Source organism: Oncorhynchus mykiss, chromosome 27, assembly GCF_057628025.1.
Source record: "Oncorhynchus mykiss isolate SJ-2025 chromosome 27, ASM5762802v1, whole genome shotgun sequence".
In the NCBI taxonomy this organism is placed as follows: Eukaryota; Metazoa; Chordata; class Actinopteri; order Salmoniformes; family Salmonidae; genus Oncorhynchus; species Oncorhynchus mykiss.
Window position 1 is genome coordinate 13806382 of NC_143048.1, and position 20591 is coordinate 13826972.

A 20591-nucleotide genomic window follows, 5' to 3' on the forward strand; every position below is an offset into this window, starting at 1 on the left:
ATTCGGGAGATAATGAGGTAAAAAACTTGATTCACTACTGGACACTTTCCGTGTAACTCCTTTTCACAAGGATTCATTTAAAAAAAATAATCACACACATGATAACCTATTTTGTCCAGTATTTGAAACAACATTGGACTGAGATTGCTAATACATTCAGAAGAACACCAGATTGTGATGGTCATAGCAAACAAACCTTACTCATAATGGTCAAAGTTGTGCTTTTCACAGCTCTGGCGATAACATCAAATATCTATGTTAGTAATTGATTGATACTCAATGGACTAAACAAAATTGACAGAAGACAGGTGTGTGTGTGTAACATCCATTTACCACCTTATATGAGAAATCTGGAAATTACAAACATTGTTTTATTTCAGCATCTTAACATTTCAAATTCAAATTAAGAAATAAAAATGATTTAAGTTAAAAGGGTGACACATCAACCTGAGAAACGTTACACAAATGTAGAATCTGGAGCGAAGGGGGAGGTCTAAATATCTCTGACCATCCCATTTATAGCTCCCATAACATTAACATACATGATCACTTTACCAATTACACTATATTTGGTTTGCAAGAGAGCATTGACCACCAAGCTCCATTACCCTCACAACGAGGCCCCTCAGGAGCGATCACAAAGAATATCACTGGATTCACTATTTGTTTAAAAAAGCCTTAAAATGCTGTCTCCGATTATTTATCACTGAAACCAAATTTGAGAATTCAAAGACAAAGGGAAAACAGTGTCAATCAGGTAAAGGGGAAATTAAATGAGAATGAACCATCAAGGATCCCCTTTGACAGCCAAAATAGGCTTACGTCAATGTTGTTTTCTGTACAAAATTTAATTAGAATCCCCCATCTCTATTTCATTCACAAATATTATTTCCACTATGAAAAATGTGCGTAAGCAAAAATAAAATAAAAAATAAAATTGACAACCGGTCCCATGTGGCTCAGTTGATAGAGCATGGTGCTTGCAACACCAGGGTTGTGGGTTCAATTCCCACAGGGGACCAGTCAGGAGAAAGTATGGAAATGTATGCACTATTGTTAGTCACTCTGGATAAGTGCATCTGCTCAATGATGTAAATAACCATGATAGTGATGATCAATATTGTAAGAATAAACCATTGCTCCAGAGATTTTTTTGAATTGTATACAATTTGCTGTGCTGATCAGAATCTACACACTCACACACAAGGGGGGGGGGGGCTGTACTCCCATTCATGCGTTCCCATGAAAGACACCAGCTCAGTCTTTATTTATTTCACTGGCAGAGTTGGGAAGGAGGAAGGGGACTAGGGCAGTTGTTGTAGCACCCTGCAGAGAATGAGGTAATCCCCACTGCAGACAAAAACCTAACCCCATCCTCCTGTGACCACTACCTGTCTCAGATTCCCTGTCTTCTGTTTTATCTGATCTCTCCACACGGCATCATGACAATGGAACATCTGATTTGATGGTGTGGTGGTGGGAGATCTGACCAGCAACAAGCAGGTACATGCACAAAAGAGTACCCTATAATAGTCTGCTGCCGAGAGTACTAAGAAAACACCACTATACACGTTATTCTTATCATAATCATTGTTTCTCTAATCACTACCAACATAAGAGGAGAGGGCAGGTAGGGGAGGGGGAAGACAGACTGGTGAGAAGAGGAGAGGTAAATTAAAGAGGCATTTAAGCGCGCTCCCCACGGATACGACGGGCCAGCTGGATGTCTTTGGGCATGATGGTGACACGCTTGGCATGGATAGCGCACAGGTTGGTGTCCTCAAACAGACCAACCAGGTAAGCCTCGCTGGCCTCCTGCAGACAACAAAGAACAGGTATGAAAAATGGCTCACAACAACACACTTAAAAATGTGTGGACAATATCAACCTATAAAATGCTATTCTGTGATACACTCAGGCACATGATCTAAGTATTCCTCTTCAGTGTGTGATAAAACAATCAACACAATGCAATTATTTTTCTCCTGCCTCAAACTTGAGTTATGTGGTTTATGACAGCAACTACAATGGTGATGATGTAGCACTGACCTGCAGGGCTCCAATGGCTGCACTCTGGAAACGCAGGTCAGTCTTGAAGTCCTGGGCGATTTCTCTCACCAAGCGCTGGAAGGGCAGCTTGCGGATCAGCAGCTCAGTGGACTTCTGGTAACGACGGATCTCACGCAGGGCCACCGTACCAGGCCTGGAGGGAAACACAGTTAGAAGAATCCCATGACTAACATCACTGTATGGATTCATTACAAAAATCCAGAATCAAACTCTTTAGGCCTAAATCCTATCTTGTATCAGGTGGTGATGGAGTCATAATAAGGGCCAGTACTGTGACTCAGGGACAGGGGGCAGCTCTGGTAAGACCTTATCAGCCTTTCTGTCACTCTCTCTCACCTGTAGCGATGGGGCTTCTTGACCCCACCAGTAGAAGGGGCACTCTTGCGGGCAGCTTTGGTGGCCAGCTGCTTACGTGGGGCTTTGCCTCCAGTAGATTTACGGGCTGTCTGCTTGGTACGGGCCATGGCTCCTACAAATTACCTGAATGAAGGGGAGAACCACATACATAGATGTGAGATATAAGAATGACCATAGGTTAAAAATGTTAACTTTTAGTTGTTGCAATTAGACCTGATAATCAAGCATTTTTATTAATCCGTTCTCGGCTGATTAAAAACTTAAACTAAATTGAAAAGCACTGTGAAGCGAGTATTTTTATACAGTAATTGGGTGTTCAACTCATTGTAATTGAACACATTTGGAACAAAAAGTGCGGACAAGCTACAACATGAATCTATCTCCCCAATCAAAGTCGACAGTGAGCCAATCAATCAATCAACGGGGAAAACGACGGCATTGGTTGGTTAGTCAATCTAATTGTGTAAACATATGACTAAGACCAATCAGCGTGTGTTCTGTCACGAAGAGGCGGGATCTACAGCGCATAGACGTTGTTGGTAGCCCCGCCCACTCAGCTGTGATGATGGCGGCTGCTTGATGCGCAACCGGGATAAAGACCCAAGGCAGAAAAGCAAGGGAGTAGCACTAAAACTTTGATATTTCAAGAAACAGCTGTTTGACAATCTCATTAAACAACTAATACACATTAAAGAAGACATCCCAGGGAACTCGTATGTAGGCATAGAAACGGAGTTCGACCGCCAATGCCTGCGTACAACCGAAGCGAACCCGCGCATAATTTGAAACAATTTCTCCGGCTGCACTAGCTGTAGAAAAGGCTGCAATTCTGTGCCGTTTCGACAGTCGGGTTTGTTATTTTTCTCTACGACGAAAATGAAATGGATTTCCAACAAAATAACACCAGAAATGAAGCAATTTGAAACTTTTCAAATGTGAAGTTACCGTAAATTAAAAGCAGTCGAGTGTCTGACTTACCTACACCAAAAGAGGTTAAAAAGGATGTGAGAAATGTTTAGCTTGTCTGGCCGTGTCAGTATTTTCTTCCTCGTATCCACAATAGGAACAAACGTACAGCGGGAAAATGGCTGCTATGTCAATCATTTCTCCCATAATGCAACAGTGTATACACACATTTCTTGTTTTGTAGCACTTCGGCCACATGTTCTTTGGATATTTATTTTGTACTCTGCATCGGTCTCAGAAATTCATAAGCGAACATCGTAGCCTACCTAATATCGACATTTTTCTCCAGATATTGTGGAAATGTATTGGCTTTTCAATTTGCCATGCTCAAGAAAATGATGCAATTGTATATCCGTGTACAACCTTAATCACAAGTCTTGGGCAAATGTTAACCTTAAATGTCGTCACAAAAAGGTCTGGTTTTCCGATCAGTGGTGTGAAGTACTACTTTAGTTTCTGTACTTTACCATTTACATTGGACAACTCCTAAAGAAAATGTACTTTTCACACCATACATTTTCCCTGCCACCCAAAAGTACTCATTACATTTAGAATGTTTAGCATGACAAGAAAATGATCCAATTCACCCATTTACCAAGAGAACGTCCCTGGTCATTCCTGCTGCCTCTGATCAGGCACTCACAAAAGAGGTAGTAGGGATGTTCTCTTGTTAAGTGAATTGGACCATTTTCCCGGTCTAGCTAAGCATTTGAAATGTAACGAGTACTTTTGGGTGTCAGGGAAAAGTGATGAAAAGGTACATTTAGGAATGTAGTCAAACATAGTAAAGTACAGATACCCCCAAAACGGCTTTAAAGTATTTTTACACCACTGCTGTGTTTGTAAAGTATGTCTGAGTGTTAGTGTGCCCATTGCTATCTGTAAATATGTATATTTAAAACGAAATACTTTTACTCTAGTATTTTACTGGTGACTCACCTGTCATTTTTTATTAAAGGCATTGTTACAAGTAAAACGGGGTACTTTTTCCAATGAATATGACAGTTCTTCAAATGACCAAATATGAAAAACTCACTATTTAAAGTACAAATTGAGTAAAATACCATTGCCAGCAGCATGCAACTCAGTACTTTGTGTAGGTCAATCACTTTACTAAACCAGTTGTGGAACATCAGTTTATCACCTTTGAGAATTCTGGATATTACAAATGTCTGCTTAAAAAAAAAAATGAACAGAAAATTAAAATCAAAACCAGTAAGAAAAGGGTATCACAACCTGAGAAAGGAACTAAAATATTACCTGGATAAAACATGGGAGAAATACATAAACATTACGCTACATATAGGCCTTTGCAATGTTTTGAATCAATGTCATTTATCAATTTCAGAACAAAATTAACTATTTGTAAATGCATCCTGTAAACAGTAGAAACACTAGTTGTAAAAAAACAAATGAAAGGGTACATGTAAAAAAACTATGCAAGTCTATCAATTAGAAAAGCCTGTTATAATAATGTAATAGCATCGTCAATAGGAGAAAATGCTTGCCCAAGATGCTTCATGCATGCACCCTTTGCCGTGCCGATTTGAACACACATTAAAGGTGTGACTCCAATCGGCTTCAAAACAGATACATGATACACAAAGTACCCTAAAAGTCTTCTGCTAAGAGAACTAAGGGGGACAAGACGGCACATTACTTTTATCACATCATTACTGAAACCAAGCTACTTAAAAGGAAAAGTGGGAAGGGAGGGAAAGACAGCCTGAGGACACGTAAATTAGGGAGGCATCTAAGCGCGCTCCCCACGGATACGACGGGCCAGTTGGATGTCTTTGGGCATGATGGTGACACGCTTGGCATGGATGGCGCACAAGTTGGTGTCCTCAAACAAACCAACAAGGTATGCCTCGCTGGCCTCCTGCAGACAAAATACAAGTTCAATTCAGTTGATGATATAAGCGTTAACTTGGTATGGGACAATGCCTTCTTCAAACATTTGGGGAGAGTACTGCCAGTAGGCCACCATTAAAGGGATACCTCGATATTTTGGTGATGAGGCCCTTTTGTCCACTTCCCCAGAATCAGATGCACTTGTGGATATCATTTTTGTCAGTCTCCTGTATGAAGGATGTTAGAGGTAGTTTTGCATGCCAATGCTAACTAACATTAGCGCAATTGGGCTTGCTAGTTAGGTTTGTAACTTTCTTCATACTGGACAGACATAAATATGCATCCATTTTAGACTCAGCGAAAGTAGAGAGGGCCTCATTGCCAAATTACCTTAATATCCCTATAAGTGTACAAATTCTGATAGGTCTGGCTTTAGTGTCATTTGGTGGGTGAACAAAAATCATAAACACACTGACCTGCAGAGCTCCAATGGCTGCACTCTGGAAACGCAGGTCAGTCTTGAAGTCCTGAGCAATTTCTCTCACCAAACGCTGGAAGGGCAGCTTGCGGATCAGCAGCTCAGTGGACTTCTGGTACCGACGGATCTCACGCAGGGCCACCGTACCAGGCCTGGAGGGAAACAGTAATTAAGTAACACCACTGTGGTCCTTTACTTTATCTACATCAAATTATTAAAAGGAGAGGGCATGACACCAGGTGGGTCGAAGCCTGCATGTTCAGGCACTGCATTTTGTCCCGCCGTCACCTGTAGCGATGGGGCTTCTTGACCCCACCAGTAGAAGGGGCGCTCTTGCGGGCAGCTTTGGTGGCCAGCTGCTTACGTGGGGCTTTGCCTCCAGTAGATTTACGGGCTGTCTGCTTGGTACGGGCCATGGCTCCTTCAAATCACCTGAATAAAGGGGAAATTGAGACAGGAATGTTAATGGAAGTAACAAAATAGCTATCAAATCCAGCAAAAAAAACATGTTAGTCTACTAAACACCACCAATTACACTACCAGCAAAAATATTGTAATAAGATTACAGATACTTTGAAAAACTAAACCATTACTTGTTTTTTGCAAAAAATATATTAAGAAACCTTTGTTGTCAATGACACTCAATTAAACTTGCTTTTATTCAATGATTAAGTTTGTTCCACCTAAGCAAGTCAGACCCCTAGAATTACACCCCAAATGCATTGATGGACATTTTGTATTGTAATGGCTCTTAAGGGCAAATTAATTAAAATATAACAAAGTTTTGTTAGACAAGTAAATAGAAACTGTAACGGACTACATTTAGAAAGTAACCTATGACATCCTTAAAAAAAAAAATCGTTATTATTTGTATATAACCCTCTGTGATTGTATCCAAGTCTGTGACACAAGTCCGCAAAGATGTACATTAACTTCAGCGAATTACAGCGTAAAGGTTTCATACAACTACCAATGGGGACTTGTTTAGTGACATAAGGGGTGGGATTTTCTTCCATTTTCGCCAATGAGCAACGTCTTTCACCAAGTAGGTCCCCTCCTCTTACGCATTGAAGACTATGGCTGCTGTAACAGGAACGTATTAACGTGAAGGAAAAATTCGAATGTGTTTAACAAGAAGGTGACAATTAAAACGACATTTAAAACGAGGACATTGTCGCTTTAAACTAAAACACATTGAAGGATTGTTCTAGACATCGTTAGGAATCTATTGAAAAACTTCTGTACTCAGAAAATTACTCAGAACCCGTGCATAACCGTGTCAAATTCGAAAGGAGTGCTTTGGTCTGTAGTTTCTACAAGCGGATAATAGCTTGCTTTTTCGGTCGTCTGGGTTGTGTTTTCCCTATGACTGCGGATTTACTTGCAAAAAGATAGTCTAAATAACAAAAAAGTTAAAATGTACAAATACACAATATTTGTAAAAAAAAATATATATATTTCAAACGCGACACTTACCTTTGATACAACAGTTAAAAATATGAAACTCGTCTCGTGTCCTTATTTATTGCGTTGTTCACACAACAGAATGGAGTCCTATATTGGGTTAAAATGGCAGGTTACCCACAATGCATCTGCTGTGACAAGAGACCAACTTTTTTACACGATTATGAATTGACCAATTCAATCAATTATCAATCATCTTAAAAGCGTGATATACTCCATAATGAGATACGTTAGTGAAACGTCTGTTTACTGTATTGGCAGATATTGACCATTTAAATGGATGACAATTATTGAAAGTGTTTTATGGACTCAGATGATTCCACGTGAGTGCGCGAGACAAAATGGCTATAACTGCAAAATTAGCAATTACAGGATTTCTGTTACCTGTAGTTCTTCATATAATAATTCAAACAATTTAGATTATCAGATTACACTTCTTGGAGGGTTTGTGTATTGTGACAAACATTTCTTTAGCATACACGTTTAAATCACAAAAGTATTAAATGACCTAGCAATAAAAAACAAATATATTATCAATGTATACATTTGGGGCCTACAAATATCTTATTTCCAGGGTTTTACATTTGTTTTTTTTACACAAGTCCTCCTCAAGGTGGACATAGGGGCCCATCAACTCGTGCTGAACCTCAACAGAGGAAGAACAGACGTCATCGCATCGTCTCCCAGATGATCCAGCATGGCGGCGGTCAAGAGACTGAAACGCGTGGCAGCAGCGCAGCCAGGATTCATTTCTTTTAAATCATCGGCCGGTTCAGATGACTTGAACAGTGGCCAGAGAAAGCGTGTGAATAAGAATAAGAAAAAGAATTGGAACAAACACAGTGATATTCAAGATGTTGAAGAGTTTTTGGATGACGTGAGACTTCAGGAAAGGGCTACAGGGTGAGCAGCATGTGTTAGCCAATACCTGCTTGCATTCTAGCTAGCTACAGTTGCTATCTAGCTAGGTGTATTACTTACTGTACCAATAAACGAGTATTTAGCAGGTATTGCGACATTATCAAACCACTGATTACGCTAGCTAGTTTTGCATGTCAATCAATCCAAGTCCACTTGGAAAAAATGGAAACACCACTTTGCTAGCTAGCAATGCTAATATACACGTTGGGTTGTTTATTCTAGCTAGCTATGCTATTTTTTTATATATTTTTTTACAATTTCCGACTTACATTTCTAGCTATAATCAGTGGTGTAAAGTCACCCAGTAAAATACCACTTGAGTAAAAGTCCGAAAGTATTTGGTTTTAAATATACTTAGTATCAAAAGTAAATGGGATTGCTCAAATTTATTTAAGTATCAAAAGTAGAAGTATGCCTTAGATTAAGCAAACCAGACGGCATATTTTTTTGGGGGACACCATTTACAAACGAAGCGTTTGTTTAGTGCGTGCCAGATCAGATACAGCAGGGATGTTCTCTTGGTATAAGTGTGTGAATTGGACACGTTTCCTGTCAAAATGTAACGTGTACCTTGTATGGAGTAAAAAAGTACATTATTTCCTTTTTACTCTGGGATATGTGGGACTGTAGCAGCCCACCTCGCCCACAGCCAGTGAAATTGCAGGGCGCCAAATTCAAAACAGAAATCCCATAATTAAATTTCCTCAAACATGCAAGTATTTTACACCATTTTAAAGATAAACTTGTAAATCCAGCTACAGTGTCCGATTTCAAAAATACTTATGACTAAGGCACACCAAACGATTGTTAGATCAGCACCTAGTCACAGAAAAAAACTGCCATTTCTTCAGCCAAAGAGGAGTCACAAAAAGCAGAAAGAAAATTAGTCACTAACCTTTGACGGTCTTCATCAGATGACACTCATAGAACTTTGTTACACAATACATGTATGTTTTGTTAGATAAAGTTCATATTTATATCCAAAAATGTCAGTTTACATTTGGTGTTATGTTCAGTAGTTCCAAAACATCCAGTGATTTTGCAGAGAGCCACATCAATTTACAGAAACTCATAATAAACATTGTTCAAAGAAACAAGTTATGCATGGAATTTTAGATCCACTTCTCCTTAATGCAACCGCTGTGTCAGATTTCGGAAAAAGCACACCATGCAATAATCTGAGTACAGCGCTCAGGCACAAAAACAAGCCATACAGAAACCCGCCATGTTGTGGAGTCAACAGAAGTCAGAAATAGCATTATAAATATTCACTTACCTTTGATCTTCATCAGAATGCACTCCCAGGAATCCCAGTTCCACAAATGTTTGTTTTGTTCAATAAAGTCCATTTATGTCCAAATACCTCCTTTTTGTTCTCGTGTTTAGCCCAGCACTAGATCCAGACGAAAAGTAAAAACGTTCGTAGAAACATGTCAAACGATGTATAGAATCGATCTTTAGGATGTTTTTAACATAAATCTTCAATAATGTTCCAACCGGAGAATTACTTTGTCTTTTGAAATGCAATGGAACGCAGGTTGCACTCACGGGCACATGCATGATCAGCTCATGCCAGATACCTGGTTGAAACAGCTCTCTTTCTCTCCCCCTTCATAGTAGAAGCCTCAAACAAGGTTCTAAAGACTGTTGACATCTAGTGGAAGTCTTATGAAGTGCAATATGACCCCACAGACACTGTATATTCAATAGGCAATGACTTAAACTACAAACCTCAGATTTCCCACTTCCTGGTTTGATTTTTTTCCTCTGGTTTTTGCCTGCCATATGAGTTCTGTTATACTCACAGACATCATTCAAACAGTTTTAGAAACTTCAGTGTTTTCTATCAAAATCTACTAATTGTATGCGTATCTTAGCTTCTGTGCCCGAGTAGCAGGCAGTTTACTTTGGGCACGCTTTTCATCCGGAGGTGAAAATAGTGCCCCTACCCTAGAGAAGTTCTTAAGGAATGTAGTAAAGTAAAAGTTGGCAAAAATATAAATAGTAAAGTACAGATACCTGGGAAAACTACTTAAGTAGTACTTTAAAGTACAGGCTAATCACCCAGACTTGAGCAATTACACCTAAACTGAATTGTTTCTTGACCGGTTTACTCATTTATGATTCGGCTGCTTTTATGTACTTAGCTAGCTAACATTTATGCTCTTATTTACAGTTTAACACATGCTGTATACCCACATTTTATTTGCTTCAAAATATGAAGTTATTCATTTACTTGTCTAAACCTCTTCTTTTTTTTCGACAGAGGACTGATATCTGAGAAGCCAGATGATAGCCTGTTCTTTGTGGACATTGGAGAGCAGAGAAAATATGTCCAGCCAGGTAAGTGATACCACTGTTTATAATAAATACATTTTCTGCTTCAGTTTTGTAAATGTTTAGAGTGTCAAATCACTGATGTTTGTGTTTTCTGTGTCGGATGCCAGAAGTCCAAGAGGGAAAGAAGGGGAAGAAGTCAAAGTCGCGGCCCTTGAGGATAGACCTAATCCTGCAGCATGACTCCCTCGTCCCTCCACCTAAAGAGTGAGTTTCTGACCCTGACCATGGCCCTCTCACCCCCGGCATCCTGCCCCTTACCTGGAGATGGGTCAGTCAAGTTGTGCATGGCACCATGTCCTGTGATGAACCCATCCTTGCGCTCACAGTATTTCCTCTGGAATGTGAAGACGATCATGGAACTCAGGGAGCTGTTGTGTGAACAGTCTTCTGGGAACTGAGGGCAACATGCTGTTCTGCTTCCCCTTTCCAGGGTCGTGTGTACTAGAAATGAAACTCGGAGGGACTACCTGAACTTACTTTTGTTTTCTGTTGAGAAAGGTTTTCCTACTGTTTGCACAAACTAATACGACCCAGATATGCCTCCACTTTATAAACTGAAGCCATGCAGCAAGGCTATATTTTGAAAGTACACAAGTGTACTTAGGTTAGTTTATTCCTTATTTTCATAATAAACTGTGATTGTGCACTGAATTCTTCCTTTTCTTGGGGACACTACTTAAAATTCAGTTCCCTCTGTCCCCCAGTATTTTGGCCCACCAGCAACCGAATGCAAAGAAACTCCGCCGCATTGCAGAGAATGCAGCGAAATTGGCGGCCATGGGTGTGTTACCACGGAGACAGAAACGGCTCTTGAACCGCAGACCGGCAATTACAGCGTCAAAATCAAAAACGGCGGCCAACAACTTCCCAGACAGACCCTATTATGATCTGTGGGGAGGTGATGGTAAGTTTGACTATTCAAAAATGCTAAATTATTTCAAAATAAATCCTGGAGTTCTTTTGTCAGTGTTTGTGACCATCTTTTCTACATATTGCAGCCAAAGAGACAGCTGATCCTTACTACCTTGAGCAAACAGGGAAGAAGCGTGTGAAGGTGAGAAGAATACTGCATTGTCACTGCCTGAAAGTTTATAGTTTCTCAGTATTGTATGTGCTGCATAGTGAAGAGGGATACTTAGGCCAATGGGAGTGTTTGTATATTTAGTGTCTGACCATGAGGTTTTTAACACGGTCTTGTTCACTCTTAGCGACCAGAGAAGCTCAACTCAAAGCCCTCTGTTCTCCCGGCAGTGGAGGTCATAGCCCCCGGAGGCTCCTACAACCCAGACTTCTTCTCCCATCAGGTAACTTACTACACTTAACAACAGTGATTAAAACGCAAACCTTCAATCCTGGTTCGTTCTAGAGGTCGACCGATTGATTTTTGAATACCGATACCAATTATTGGAGGACCAAAAAAAGCCGATACGATTAATCAGACGATACATTTTTTAAATTGATTTATTTGTAATAATGACAATTACAACAATACTGAATGAACACTTATTTTAACTTAATATAATAAATCAATAAAATCAATTTAGCCTCAAATAAATTATGAAACATATTCAATTTGGTTTAAGTAAGGCAAAAACAGTGTTGGAGAAGAAAGTAAAAGTGCAATATGTGCCATGTAAGAAAGCTAACGTTTAAGTTCCTTGCTTAGAACATGAGAACATATGGTTCCTTTTAACATGAGTCTTCAATATTCCCAGGTAAGAAGGTTGTAGGAATTATAGGACTATTTCTCTCTATACCATTTGTATTTCATATACCTTTGACTATTGGAAGTTCTTATAGGCACTTTAGTATTGCCAGGGAAACAGTATAGCTTCCGTCCTTCTCCTCGCCCCTACCAGGGCTCGAACCAGGAACACATCGACAACAGCCACCCTCGAAGCATCGTTACCCATCGCTCCACAAAAGCCGCGGCCCTTGCAGAGCAAGGGGAACAACTACTCCAAGTCTCAGAGGGAGTGACGTTTGAAACGCTATTAGCGCGTACCCTGCTAACTAGCTAGCCATTTCACATCGGTTACACCAGCCTAATCTCGGGAGTTGATAGGCTTGAAGTCAATAACAGCTCAATGCTTGAAGCACAGCGAAGAGCTGCTGGCAAACACACAAAAGTGCTGTTTGAATTAATGCTTACGAGCCTCAGACTTAACAACACACAGAAATATGAGCCTTTGGTCATTAATATGGTAGAATCCGGAAACTATAATTTAGCAAAACGTTTATTCTTTCAGTGAAATACGGAACCGTTCCGTATTTTATCTAACGGATGGCATCCCTAAGTCTAAATATTGCTGTTACATTGTACACCCCAAAAATGTTATGTCATAATTATGTACAATTCTGGCAAATTAATTACGGTCTTTGTTAGGAATAAATGGACTTCACACAGTTCGCAACGAGCCAGGTGGCCCAAACTGCTGCATATGCACGCAAGAGAAGTGACACAATTTCCCTAGTTATAAGAAATTCATGTTAGCAGGCAATATTAACTCAATATGCAGGTTTAAAAATATATACTTGTGTATTGATTTTAACCCCTCGACAACATTCCGCCGAAAAGGCAGCGTGCGAAATTCAAAAATAATTTTTTGAAATATGTAACTTTCACACATCAACAAGTCCAATACAGCAAATGAAAGATAAACATCGTGTTAATCTACCCATCGTGTCAGATTTAAAAAATGCTTTACAGCTAAAGCACAACACATAGCCAAGTCGAAAAAACACAGCCATTTTTCCAGCCAAAGATAGGAGTCACAAAAAGCAGAAATATATAGATCAAATTAATCACTAACCTTTGATCTTCATCAGATGACACTCATAGGACATCATGTTACACAATGTTTTGTTCGATAATGTGCATATTTATATCCAAAAATCTCAGTTTACATTGGCGTCTTACGTGCAGCAATGTTTTGATTCCAAAACATCTGGTGATTTTGCTGAAATACTCATAATAAACATTGATAAAAGATACAAGTGTTATTCACAGAATTAAAGAGACTTCTCCTTAATACAACCGCTGTGTCAGATTTAAAAAAAAACTTTACGGAAAAAGCATAATCTGAGAACGGCGCTCAGAACCCAAAACAGCCAGAGGATTTTCTGCCATTTTGGAATCAACAAAGTTAGAAACAACACCATAAATATTCACTTACCTTTGATGATCTTCATCAGAAGGCACTCCCAGGAATCCCAGTTCGACAATAAATGACTGATTTGTTCCATAAAGTTCCATCATCGATGTCCAAATAGCTACATGTTCAGCCCAGTAATCCATCTTCATGAGGCGCGAGCATTTCGTCCAGACAAAAACCCAAAGTTCCGTTACAGTCCTTTTAGAAACATGTCAAACGATGTATAGAATCAATCTTTAGGATGTTTTTAACATAAAACATCAATAATGTTCCAACCGGAGAATTCCTTTGTCTTCAGAAAAGCACTGGAACGAGAAGTAACTCTGTCGGGAGCGCGCATCATGAGACCAAGGCTCTCTGCCAGACCACTGACTCGAAGAGGTCTCCTGAGCCCCTCCTTTATAGTAGAATCCTCAAACCAATTTCTAAAGACCGTGGACATCTAGTGGAAGCCCTAGGAAGTGCAACCTCATCCATATCTCAATGTGTATTCGGTAGGCCAAGCTTTGAAAAACTACAAACCTCAATGTCCCACTTCCTGGTTGGATTCTTCTCAGGTTTTCGCTTGCCATGCCATATGAGTTCTGTTATACTCAGACTGTTATATTCAAACAGTTTTAGAGTGCTTTTTTTCGCGAATGGCTTGTTAAATCATCCCCTGTTTGGCGAAGTAGGCTGTGATTCGATGAGAAATTAACTTCTTATGGATCAGTGGACGCTAGTGTCCCACCTCGACAACTTCCAGGGAAAGTGCAGAGCGCCAAATTCAAATTAAATTACTATAAATATTTAACTTTCATGAAATCACAAGTGCAATACATCAAAATAAAGCTTAATTTGTTGTTAATCCAGCCACCGTGTCAGATTTCAAAAAGGCTTTACGGCGAAAGCAAACCATGCGATTCTCTGAGGACAGCGCTCAGCACACAAAACATTACAAACAGTTAGCAGCCAAGTAGATTAGTCACGAAAGTCAGAAATAGCAATAAAATGAATCACTTACCTTTGATCTTCGTATGGTTGCACTCACAATACTCCCAGTTACACAAATGTTAGTTTTGTTCGATAGTCACTCTTTATATCCAAAAACCTTCATTTTGTTGGCGCCTTTTGTTCAGTGGCTCAAATGCGGTCACAAGAGACAGACACATTACAAATAGTATCCAGAAAGTTCGTAGAAACATGTCAAACGATGTTTATAATCAATCCTCAGGTTGTTTTTAGTCTAAATAATCAATAATATTTCAACCAGACAATAGCGTCGTCAATATAAAAGAAAAACAAGAAAGGCGTGCTCTCGAGATTGCGCACCAAAAAAGTTGGGGAAATTCCACTGGCCTCTCATTGAAACGGCTCATTCTCCCTCATTTTTCAGAATAAGGCCTGACACAATGTCTAAAGAATGTTCACAGCTAGTGGAAGCCATAGGGAATGGAATCTGGGTCCTATCCCTTTAAATGGTGGATAGGCTTTCAATGGAAAAACACCCATTTCAAAATAATAGCACTTCCTGGATGGATTTTCCTCAGGTTTTCCCCTGCCATTTCAGTTCTGTTATACTCAGACTTTATTTTAACAGTTTTGGAAACTTTAATGTTTTCTATCCAAATCTACCAATTATATGCATGTCCTAGCTTCTGGTCCTGAGTAGCAGGCTTTGAGCAGGCTTTTCATCTAAAATTCCAAATGCTGCCCCCTATCCCAAAAAAGTTTAACAGGCACAGCATCGATTATATGCAACGCAGGACACGCTAGATAAACTAGTAATATCATCAACCATGTGTAGTTAACTAGTTATTATGTTAAGATTGTTTTTTACAAGATAGGTTTAATGCTAGCTAGCAACTTACCTTGACTTACCTTGCGTAACAGGTAGTCAGCCTGCCATGCAGGCTCCTCGTGGAGTGCAATGTAAGACAGGTTGTTAGAGCGTTGGACTAGTAACCGGAAGGTTGTAAAAACGAATCCCCGAGCTGACAAGATAAAAAATCTGTCGTTATGCACCTGAACAGGGCTGTTAACCCACCGTTCCTAGGCCGTCATTGAAAATAAGAATGTGTTCTTAACTGACTTGCCTAGTTAAATAAAGGTGGAAAAAAAAAATACAGATTGCTGATTGTTATGAAACCTTGAAGTCGGCCATTTCGATTAATCGGTCGACCTCTAGTTCGTTCATCAATGTTTCTGCTCGCTTGGTGTGTGTGGGGATCTGTCTTTTCATGTTGAGTAATGCTGTGGTTGATGTATTGAAGTGCTGACCTTTCTCTCAGGCCTTGTTACTAGAGGCCCATGAGGTGGAGGTGAAGCGGGAGAGAGCGGAGCTGAGAATAGAGAGACAGCTGGCTGTCAACCGAGACGATACCGCCACTGAGGTACAACATCAGTACACCCCTCCCCCCGCCGCTCAACTGTTCATCGTTTCACAATTCAGACCTGTATGTGGTCTGTCCAGCTCAATTTTGCCTGACCTTCCTCGCTGTTTCTCTGCAGGAGACAGTCTTCCAGGAGCTAGTGGAAGGGCTAGTGGAAGAGGAGGAAGATGAAGATGAGGAGGAAGAGGATGTTTCTATTCGTGGCGGCTTGCAGCAGGAGAAAAAGACAGAGAAAGAAAGGAGGCGAGAGAGAGCCGACAAGATAAAGGTACGCAAGACTACAAAGCCTTTTCCCCCCTAACGTGCCCTAGTCTTTCCCCTCCATGTGCTAGCTTAGGATCTGACCGACAGTGTCTCTCTCGCTGTGCAGTCGCAACAGAAGCAGGCAGCGAGGGTGTTCACTGACAAGAAGCAGCAGCTATTCCAGCTCCGCTCCATCCAGGCGACCCTGAAGAGGGGGGAGCAGCAGACAAGAGAGAGGGTGGCCCAGCGCAAGGCCAACCAGGAGGCAGAGAAGTCCATGCCTCGACGTCTTGGCAGACTCAGGTCAGTACCTCCACAGGGCTGCCACTGTTATCTGCTATCTTGGTTATTTATTAAAATGTTATACCTAGAGTGAGATGCAACTGATCAAGTAAATTGCATCATAGTATGAACTGTAAGTAGTCCTAGACATTTCTGTAACAATGGGCTCCAGAAGAGCCTATACCCCCATTCCAAACCAAATAATTTAGCCTTATTTCTATAGTGCTGCTTTCCCCTAAGTGTGAGTTGTCTGTGCTTCTGTTTTGTCTATTGTCTCCATACTGTCTGAACTTGTCCCCCACATATCTCCCCAGGTTCCAGGCTCAGGATCTAGAGGTCCAGCTAAGTGACGAGATTCCTGGATCCCTGCGGACACTCAAGGTTTGACTGACTATCCCACTCACATTCTACAATACAATCATACTCGGCTGACCTTTGAACCCATGTCCATGTTCACTACCGTTCAAAAGTTTGGGGTCACTTAGAAATGTCCTTGTTTTTTAAACAAAAGCCCTTTTCTTTTTTTGTCCATTAAATAACATAAAATTGATCAGAAATACAGTGTAGACATTGTTAATGTTGTAAATTATTATTGTAGCTTGAAACAGCTTTTATTTTTTAAAAGGAATATCTACATAGGCGTACAGAGGCCCATTATCAGCAACCATCACTCCTGTGTTCCAATGGCACATTGTGTTAGCTAATCCAAGTGTATCATTTTAAAAGGCTAATAGGTCATTAGAAAATCCTTTTGCAATTATGTTAACACAGCTGAAAACTGTTGGCCTGAACAGTTTGCGCTGTTCTGTGAAGGGAGTAGTACACAGCGTTGTACGAGAACTTCAGTTTCTTGGCAATTTCTCTCATGGAATAGCCTTAATTTCTCAGAACAAGAATAAACTGATGAGTTTCCGAAGAAAGGTCTTTGTTTCTGGCCATTTTGAGCCTGTATTCGAACCCACAAATGCTGATGCTCCAGATACTCAACTAGTCTGAAGAAGGCCCGTTTTATTGCTTATTTAATCAGAACAACAGTTTTCAGCTGTGCTAACGTCATTGCAAAAGTGTTTTCTAATCAATTAGCTAATCAAAGTTTCTAATTTTAAAAGGCTTACACAACGTGCCGTTGGAACAAAGGAGTGATGGTTATTGATAATGGGCCTATGTAGATATTCCATAAAACATCTGCCATTTCCAGCTACAACAGTCATTAACAATGTCTAAACTATTTCTGATCAATTTAATGTTATTTTAATGGACAAAAAATGTGCTTTTGTTTCAAAAACAAGGACATTTCAAAGTGACCGCAAACATTTGAACGATAGTGTATGTGGAACTGAAATGCTGAAAAGTTTCAGGATAGCAACGTAATTCCCTTCAATAACGTCTCACGTTGACTGACCCCTGTTTTGGCGCAAGGTCCTTCATCAGAGCACTCATCTATATGGGTTTACTAACATGTTTCCCTTCACATGTAATTATGTGTCCTGCAGCCAGAGGGCAGTGTCCTCAAGGACCGCTTCAAGAGTATGCAGAAGAGGAACATGATTGAGCCCAGAGAACGAGCCAAGTAAGTTATTCTCCCTTTAAAAACAAACAGCATCTCATGTCAGAAATATATTTGCCTATAATGGATATTGAAATGTGATGTCATATACCTAGTGTGTCCGTAACTTTCATAGTGGAACTTTCTAGATTTGTTTTTGTTTATTTCCAGAGAGTTATACGACAAAGCAGGATCAATGCGTTAGCCAGTTATCTTGCCTAAATATTGTGAAATAACTTTGTAGAAAGCTGAGCTTGAAATGGGAATGATCTGACTCAAACACATGTTTGACTTTCTTAATGAACCAGAAAATCAGTAGTTATTTTTGGTTGTTTATCAACGTCAGCTGGGTAACTGTGTTGTAGTGCACCCCCTCTGTTGGTTCAGTCAGCTTGAGCCTGACTGTGTCCAGTGATCATCCCATCCTCGCGATTACAGTATTTCCTCAGAAATGTGAAGACAGTCATGGAACTCGGGGAGCTGTTGTGTAAACAGCCTCCTGGGAACTGAGGGCAACGCGCTATGCTGCTTTCCCTCCACATCTCCTTTTGTTTTTATTATACAAGAGAATATAGTCTTGATTTGATGTGAAGCCGTTGACGTGCTTTAGAATGGACAGTGTTTGATTGTGTGCTCCGCCTCCACCCACAGGTTCAAGAGGAGACACAAGGTGAAGTATGTTGAGAAGAGGGCCTTCAGGGAGATCACCTAGAGACCAAACCAACCTATGGAACTGTTCAAGACTGACGTCACGAACAACACAGAGGCACCCACCACTGAGTGGCAGCCAGCCAGAGAGCTACTGTTTGCCCCATCAATTGTCATCAATCAACTCAGCATTTTTTTTGTCTGATGGATTTGACACCTTTTTAAATCTGTTGGAAAATGTTGAAATCCCCACAACTTGTAACATTTGCCAGGCCTTAATATTTTCACACATCTATATACAACACAAACCAGCCCAACCCAGGTAGTGTTATACAGATTCAGTCAGTTATACAGATTCAGTCTAATGCATTTTGAGGTCAAATGAGTTCATTGGCAGGATATTTAAATCATCTGGATCTGTCAACATCAGTTGAGAATGTTAGACTTCAGAAGGGTGCCCTCCTGTCTCCCTCCCAGTTGGTAATCTTGTCTTTCGCTCTCATCAAACCAAGATTAATACCCTCGTTAGAAGGGGTGGATGCCTGAGTGAATTTGCAAAGTGATTAATGACATAGTAACGTTTAAAACCACGTGTCAAGAGTTGGACTTGTGTGCGGTATGTCAGTTATCTGTTATTGTGTACAAAATCCCTTTATTTGCCATAATCTGACTTGATTTCATTAAAACAAGTTAATTATTGACATTGTTTTTACTGACTGCTATTTAAATTCCTCATTGCATTTGTGGTAACAATATAATTGTTTTGGCCAATTCAATCCCAAAATATATTGTATTTCATAGTGGGATTAAATTATTTTATTGTACTTTTGTCTACACAATTCTGTCAAAGTGGATGAAATGCAAAAAATAAATATAAATGAATTAAATAAAACTGCCTTGATTAGATAAGTATTCACCCCCTTCAGGCAATACATGTTGGAAACATCTTTGGCAGAGATTACAGCTGTGAGTCTTTTTGGGTGAGTCTCTTAAGAGCTTTCCACACCTGTGTTGTGTGATATTTGACCACTATTTTCAAAATTTTAGATCCAAATTTTTAACTCTTGGTAAGCAACTAAGGTGTAGATTTGTGTTGTAGGTGGTTGACGTGCTGAAAGGTGAATTCATCTCCCAGTGTCTCGTGTGAAGCAGTGTTCCGTCTATGGTTTTTCCTGTGCTTAGCTCCATCCTGTTTCTTTTCATCCTGAAAAACTCTCCAGTCTTTGGTATACCTGACCCGTACCATGATGCAGCCACCACCATGTTTGAAAATGAGGCAGTTACTCTGTTGAATTTGCCCCAAACATGAGGCTTTGCATTTAGGCCAAAAAGTGTATTCCTTTGCTCAGTTTTTTTAGTTGCTGTATTACTTTAGTACCTTGTTGCATACATATGCATATTCAGTATATTTTGTATTCTTTTCACTCTGTCATGTAGGTTATTATTGTGGAGTAACTGGCCTCATGGTGACATCCTTAAGCAGTTTCCTTCCTGTCCTGCAGCTCAGTTCAGAAGGACGACTGCACCTTTGATGTGTCTGGATGGTTTAACCCGTCCTACACAGCATAATTATTCACTTGACCAAGCTTAAAGAGATATTCAATATATTATTTGTTATTGTTACCCGTCTACCAATCAGTCTTTATGAGGCTGACAAACAGCTCCCTGGTCTTAGTACTTGAATCTGTGCTTGAAATGTATTGCTTGACTGAGGGCCCTTACATATGTTTGTATGGGGGAAAGGTTAGTCATTCAAACATTTTGTCAACCCCCTTTTCACACAGCGAGTCCATTTAATTTACACTACGTGACCAAGCGTACCGCTATTCCTCGGGCCTGCCAGCCAGGCACCATCCAGGGCCCACATTACCCTGCCCCTACCCACAGTGTAGTTA

The 20591-nt window shown here is 40.2% G+C and overlaps 3 protein-coding genes across 4 annotated transcripts; 1 reads left to right on the forward strand and 2 right to left on the reverse strand.

Moving 5' to 3' along the window:
* Positions 1–311: 311 nt before the first annotated feature.
* On the reverse strand, positions 312–3796 carry LOC110507575 (histone H3.3A). The gene is made up of 4 exons (XM_021587644.3): positions 3406–3796; positions 2407–2550; positions 2050–2203; positions 312–1815 (listed from the first exon to the last, which is right to left on the reverse strand). The coding sequence occupies exons 2-4, from the start codon at positions 2532–2534 to the stop codon at positions 1687–1689; spliced, it is 411 nt and encodes a 136-aa protein (XP_021443319.1). The 5' UTR covers positions 2535–2550; positions 3406–3796; the 3' UTR covers positions 312–1686.
* Positions 3797–4315: 519 nt separating this feature from the next.
* LOC110507576 (histone H3.3A) lies at positions 4316–7326 on the reverse strand. 2 transcript variants are annotated; one of them, XM_021587646.3, is made up of 4 exons: positions 7202–7326; positions 6014–6157; positions 5724–5877; positions 4316–5275 (listed from the first exon to the last, which is right to left on the reverse strand). In XM_021587646.3, exons 2-4 carry the CDS (start codon positions 6139–6141, stop codon positions 5147–5149), a joined length of 411 nt encoding a protein of 136 aa, XP_021443321.1. In that variant the 5' UTR covers positions 6142–6157; positions 7202–7326; the 3' UTR covers positions 4316–5146. The 2 variants fall into 2 exon arrangements, with proteins under 2 accessions (XP_021443321.1, XP_090080627.1); XM_090224501.1 differs by having other exon boundaries at positions 4703–5474.
* A 465-nt stretch (positions 7327–7791) lies between these two features.
* nop53 (NOP53 ribosome biogenesis factor) lies at positions 7792–19588 on the forward strand. Its single transcript, XM_021587642.3, has 12 exons — positions 7792–8092; positions 10377–10453; positions 10558–10654; positions 11155–11354; positions 11449–11504; positions 11659–11754; positions 15876–15977; positions 16096–16245; positions 16348–16523; positions 16817–16883; positions 17996–18072; positions 18700–19588. The coding sequence occupies exons 1-12, from the start codon at positions 7887–7889 to the stop codon at positions 18758–18760; spliced, it is 1365 nt and encodes a 454-aa protein (XP_021443317.2). The 5' UTR covers positions 7792–7886; the 3' UTR covers positions 18761–19588.
* The last annotated feature ends 1003 nt before the right edge of the window (positions 19589–20591 follow it).

Bases quoted from the DNA above. Each gene is read 5' to 3' on its own strand.
- LOC110507575 (XM_021587644.3), bottom strand. From the start codon at position 2,534: ATGGCCCGTACCAAGCAGACAGCCCGTAAATCTACTGGAGGCAAAGCC. The intron at 2,204-2,406 runs GTGAGAGAGAGT...GTTTCCCTCCAG, and splicing joins AAGAAGCCCCATCGCTACAG to GCCTGGTACGGTGGCCCTGC. The intron at 1,816-2,049 runs GTCAGTGCTACA...TGTTGTCTGCAG, and splicing joins CAGCCATTGGAGCCCTGCAG to GAGGCCAGCGAGGCTTACCT.
- LOC110507576 (XM_021587646.3), bottom strand. From the start codon at position 6,141: ATGGCCCGTACCAAGCAGACAGCCCGTAAATCTACTGGAGGCAAAGCC. The intron at 5,878-6,013 runs GTGACGGCGGGA...GTTTCCCTCCAG, and splicing joins AAGAAGCCCCATCGCTACAG to GCCTGGTACGGTGGCCCTGC. The intron at 5,276-5,723 runs GTCAGTGTGTTT...TTTTGTCTGCAG, and splicing joins CAGCCATTGGAGCTCTGCAG to GAGGCCAGCGAGGCATACCT.
- nop53 (XM_021587642.3), top strand. From the start codon at position 7,887: ATGGCGGCGGTCAAGAGACTGAAACGCGTGGCAGCAGCGCAGCCAGGA. The intron at 10,454-10,557 runs GTAAGTGATACC...GTCGGATGCCAG, and splicing joins GAGAAAATATGTCCAGCCAG to AAGTCCAAGAGGGAAAGAAG. The intron at 15,978-16,095 runs GTACAACATCAG...GTTTCTCTGCAG, and splicing joins GAGACGATACCGCCACTGAG to GAGACAGTCTTCCAGGAGCT.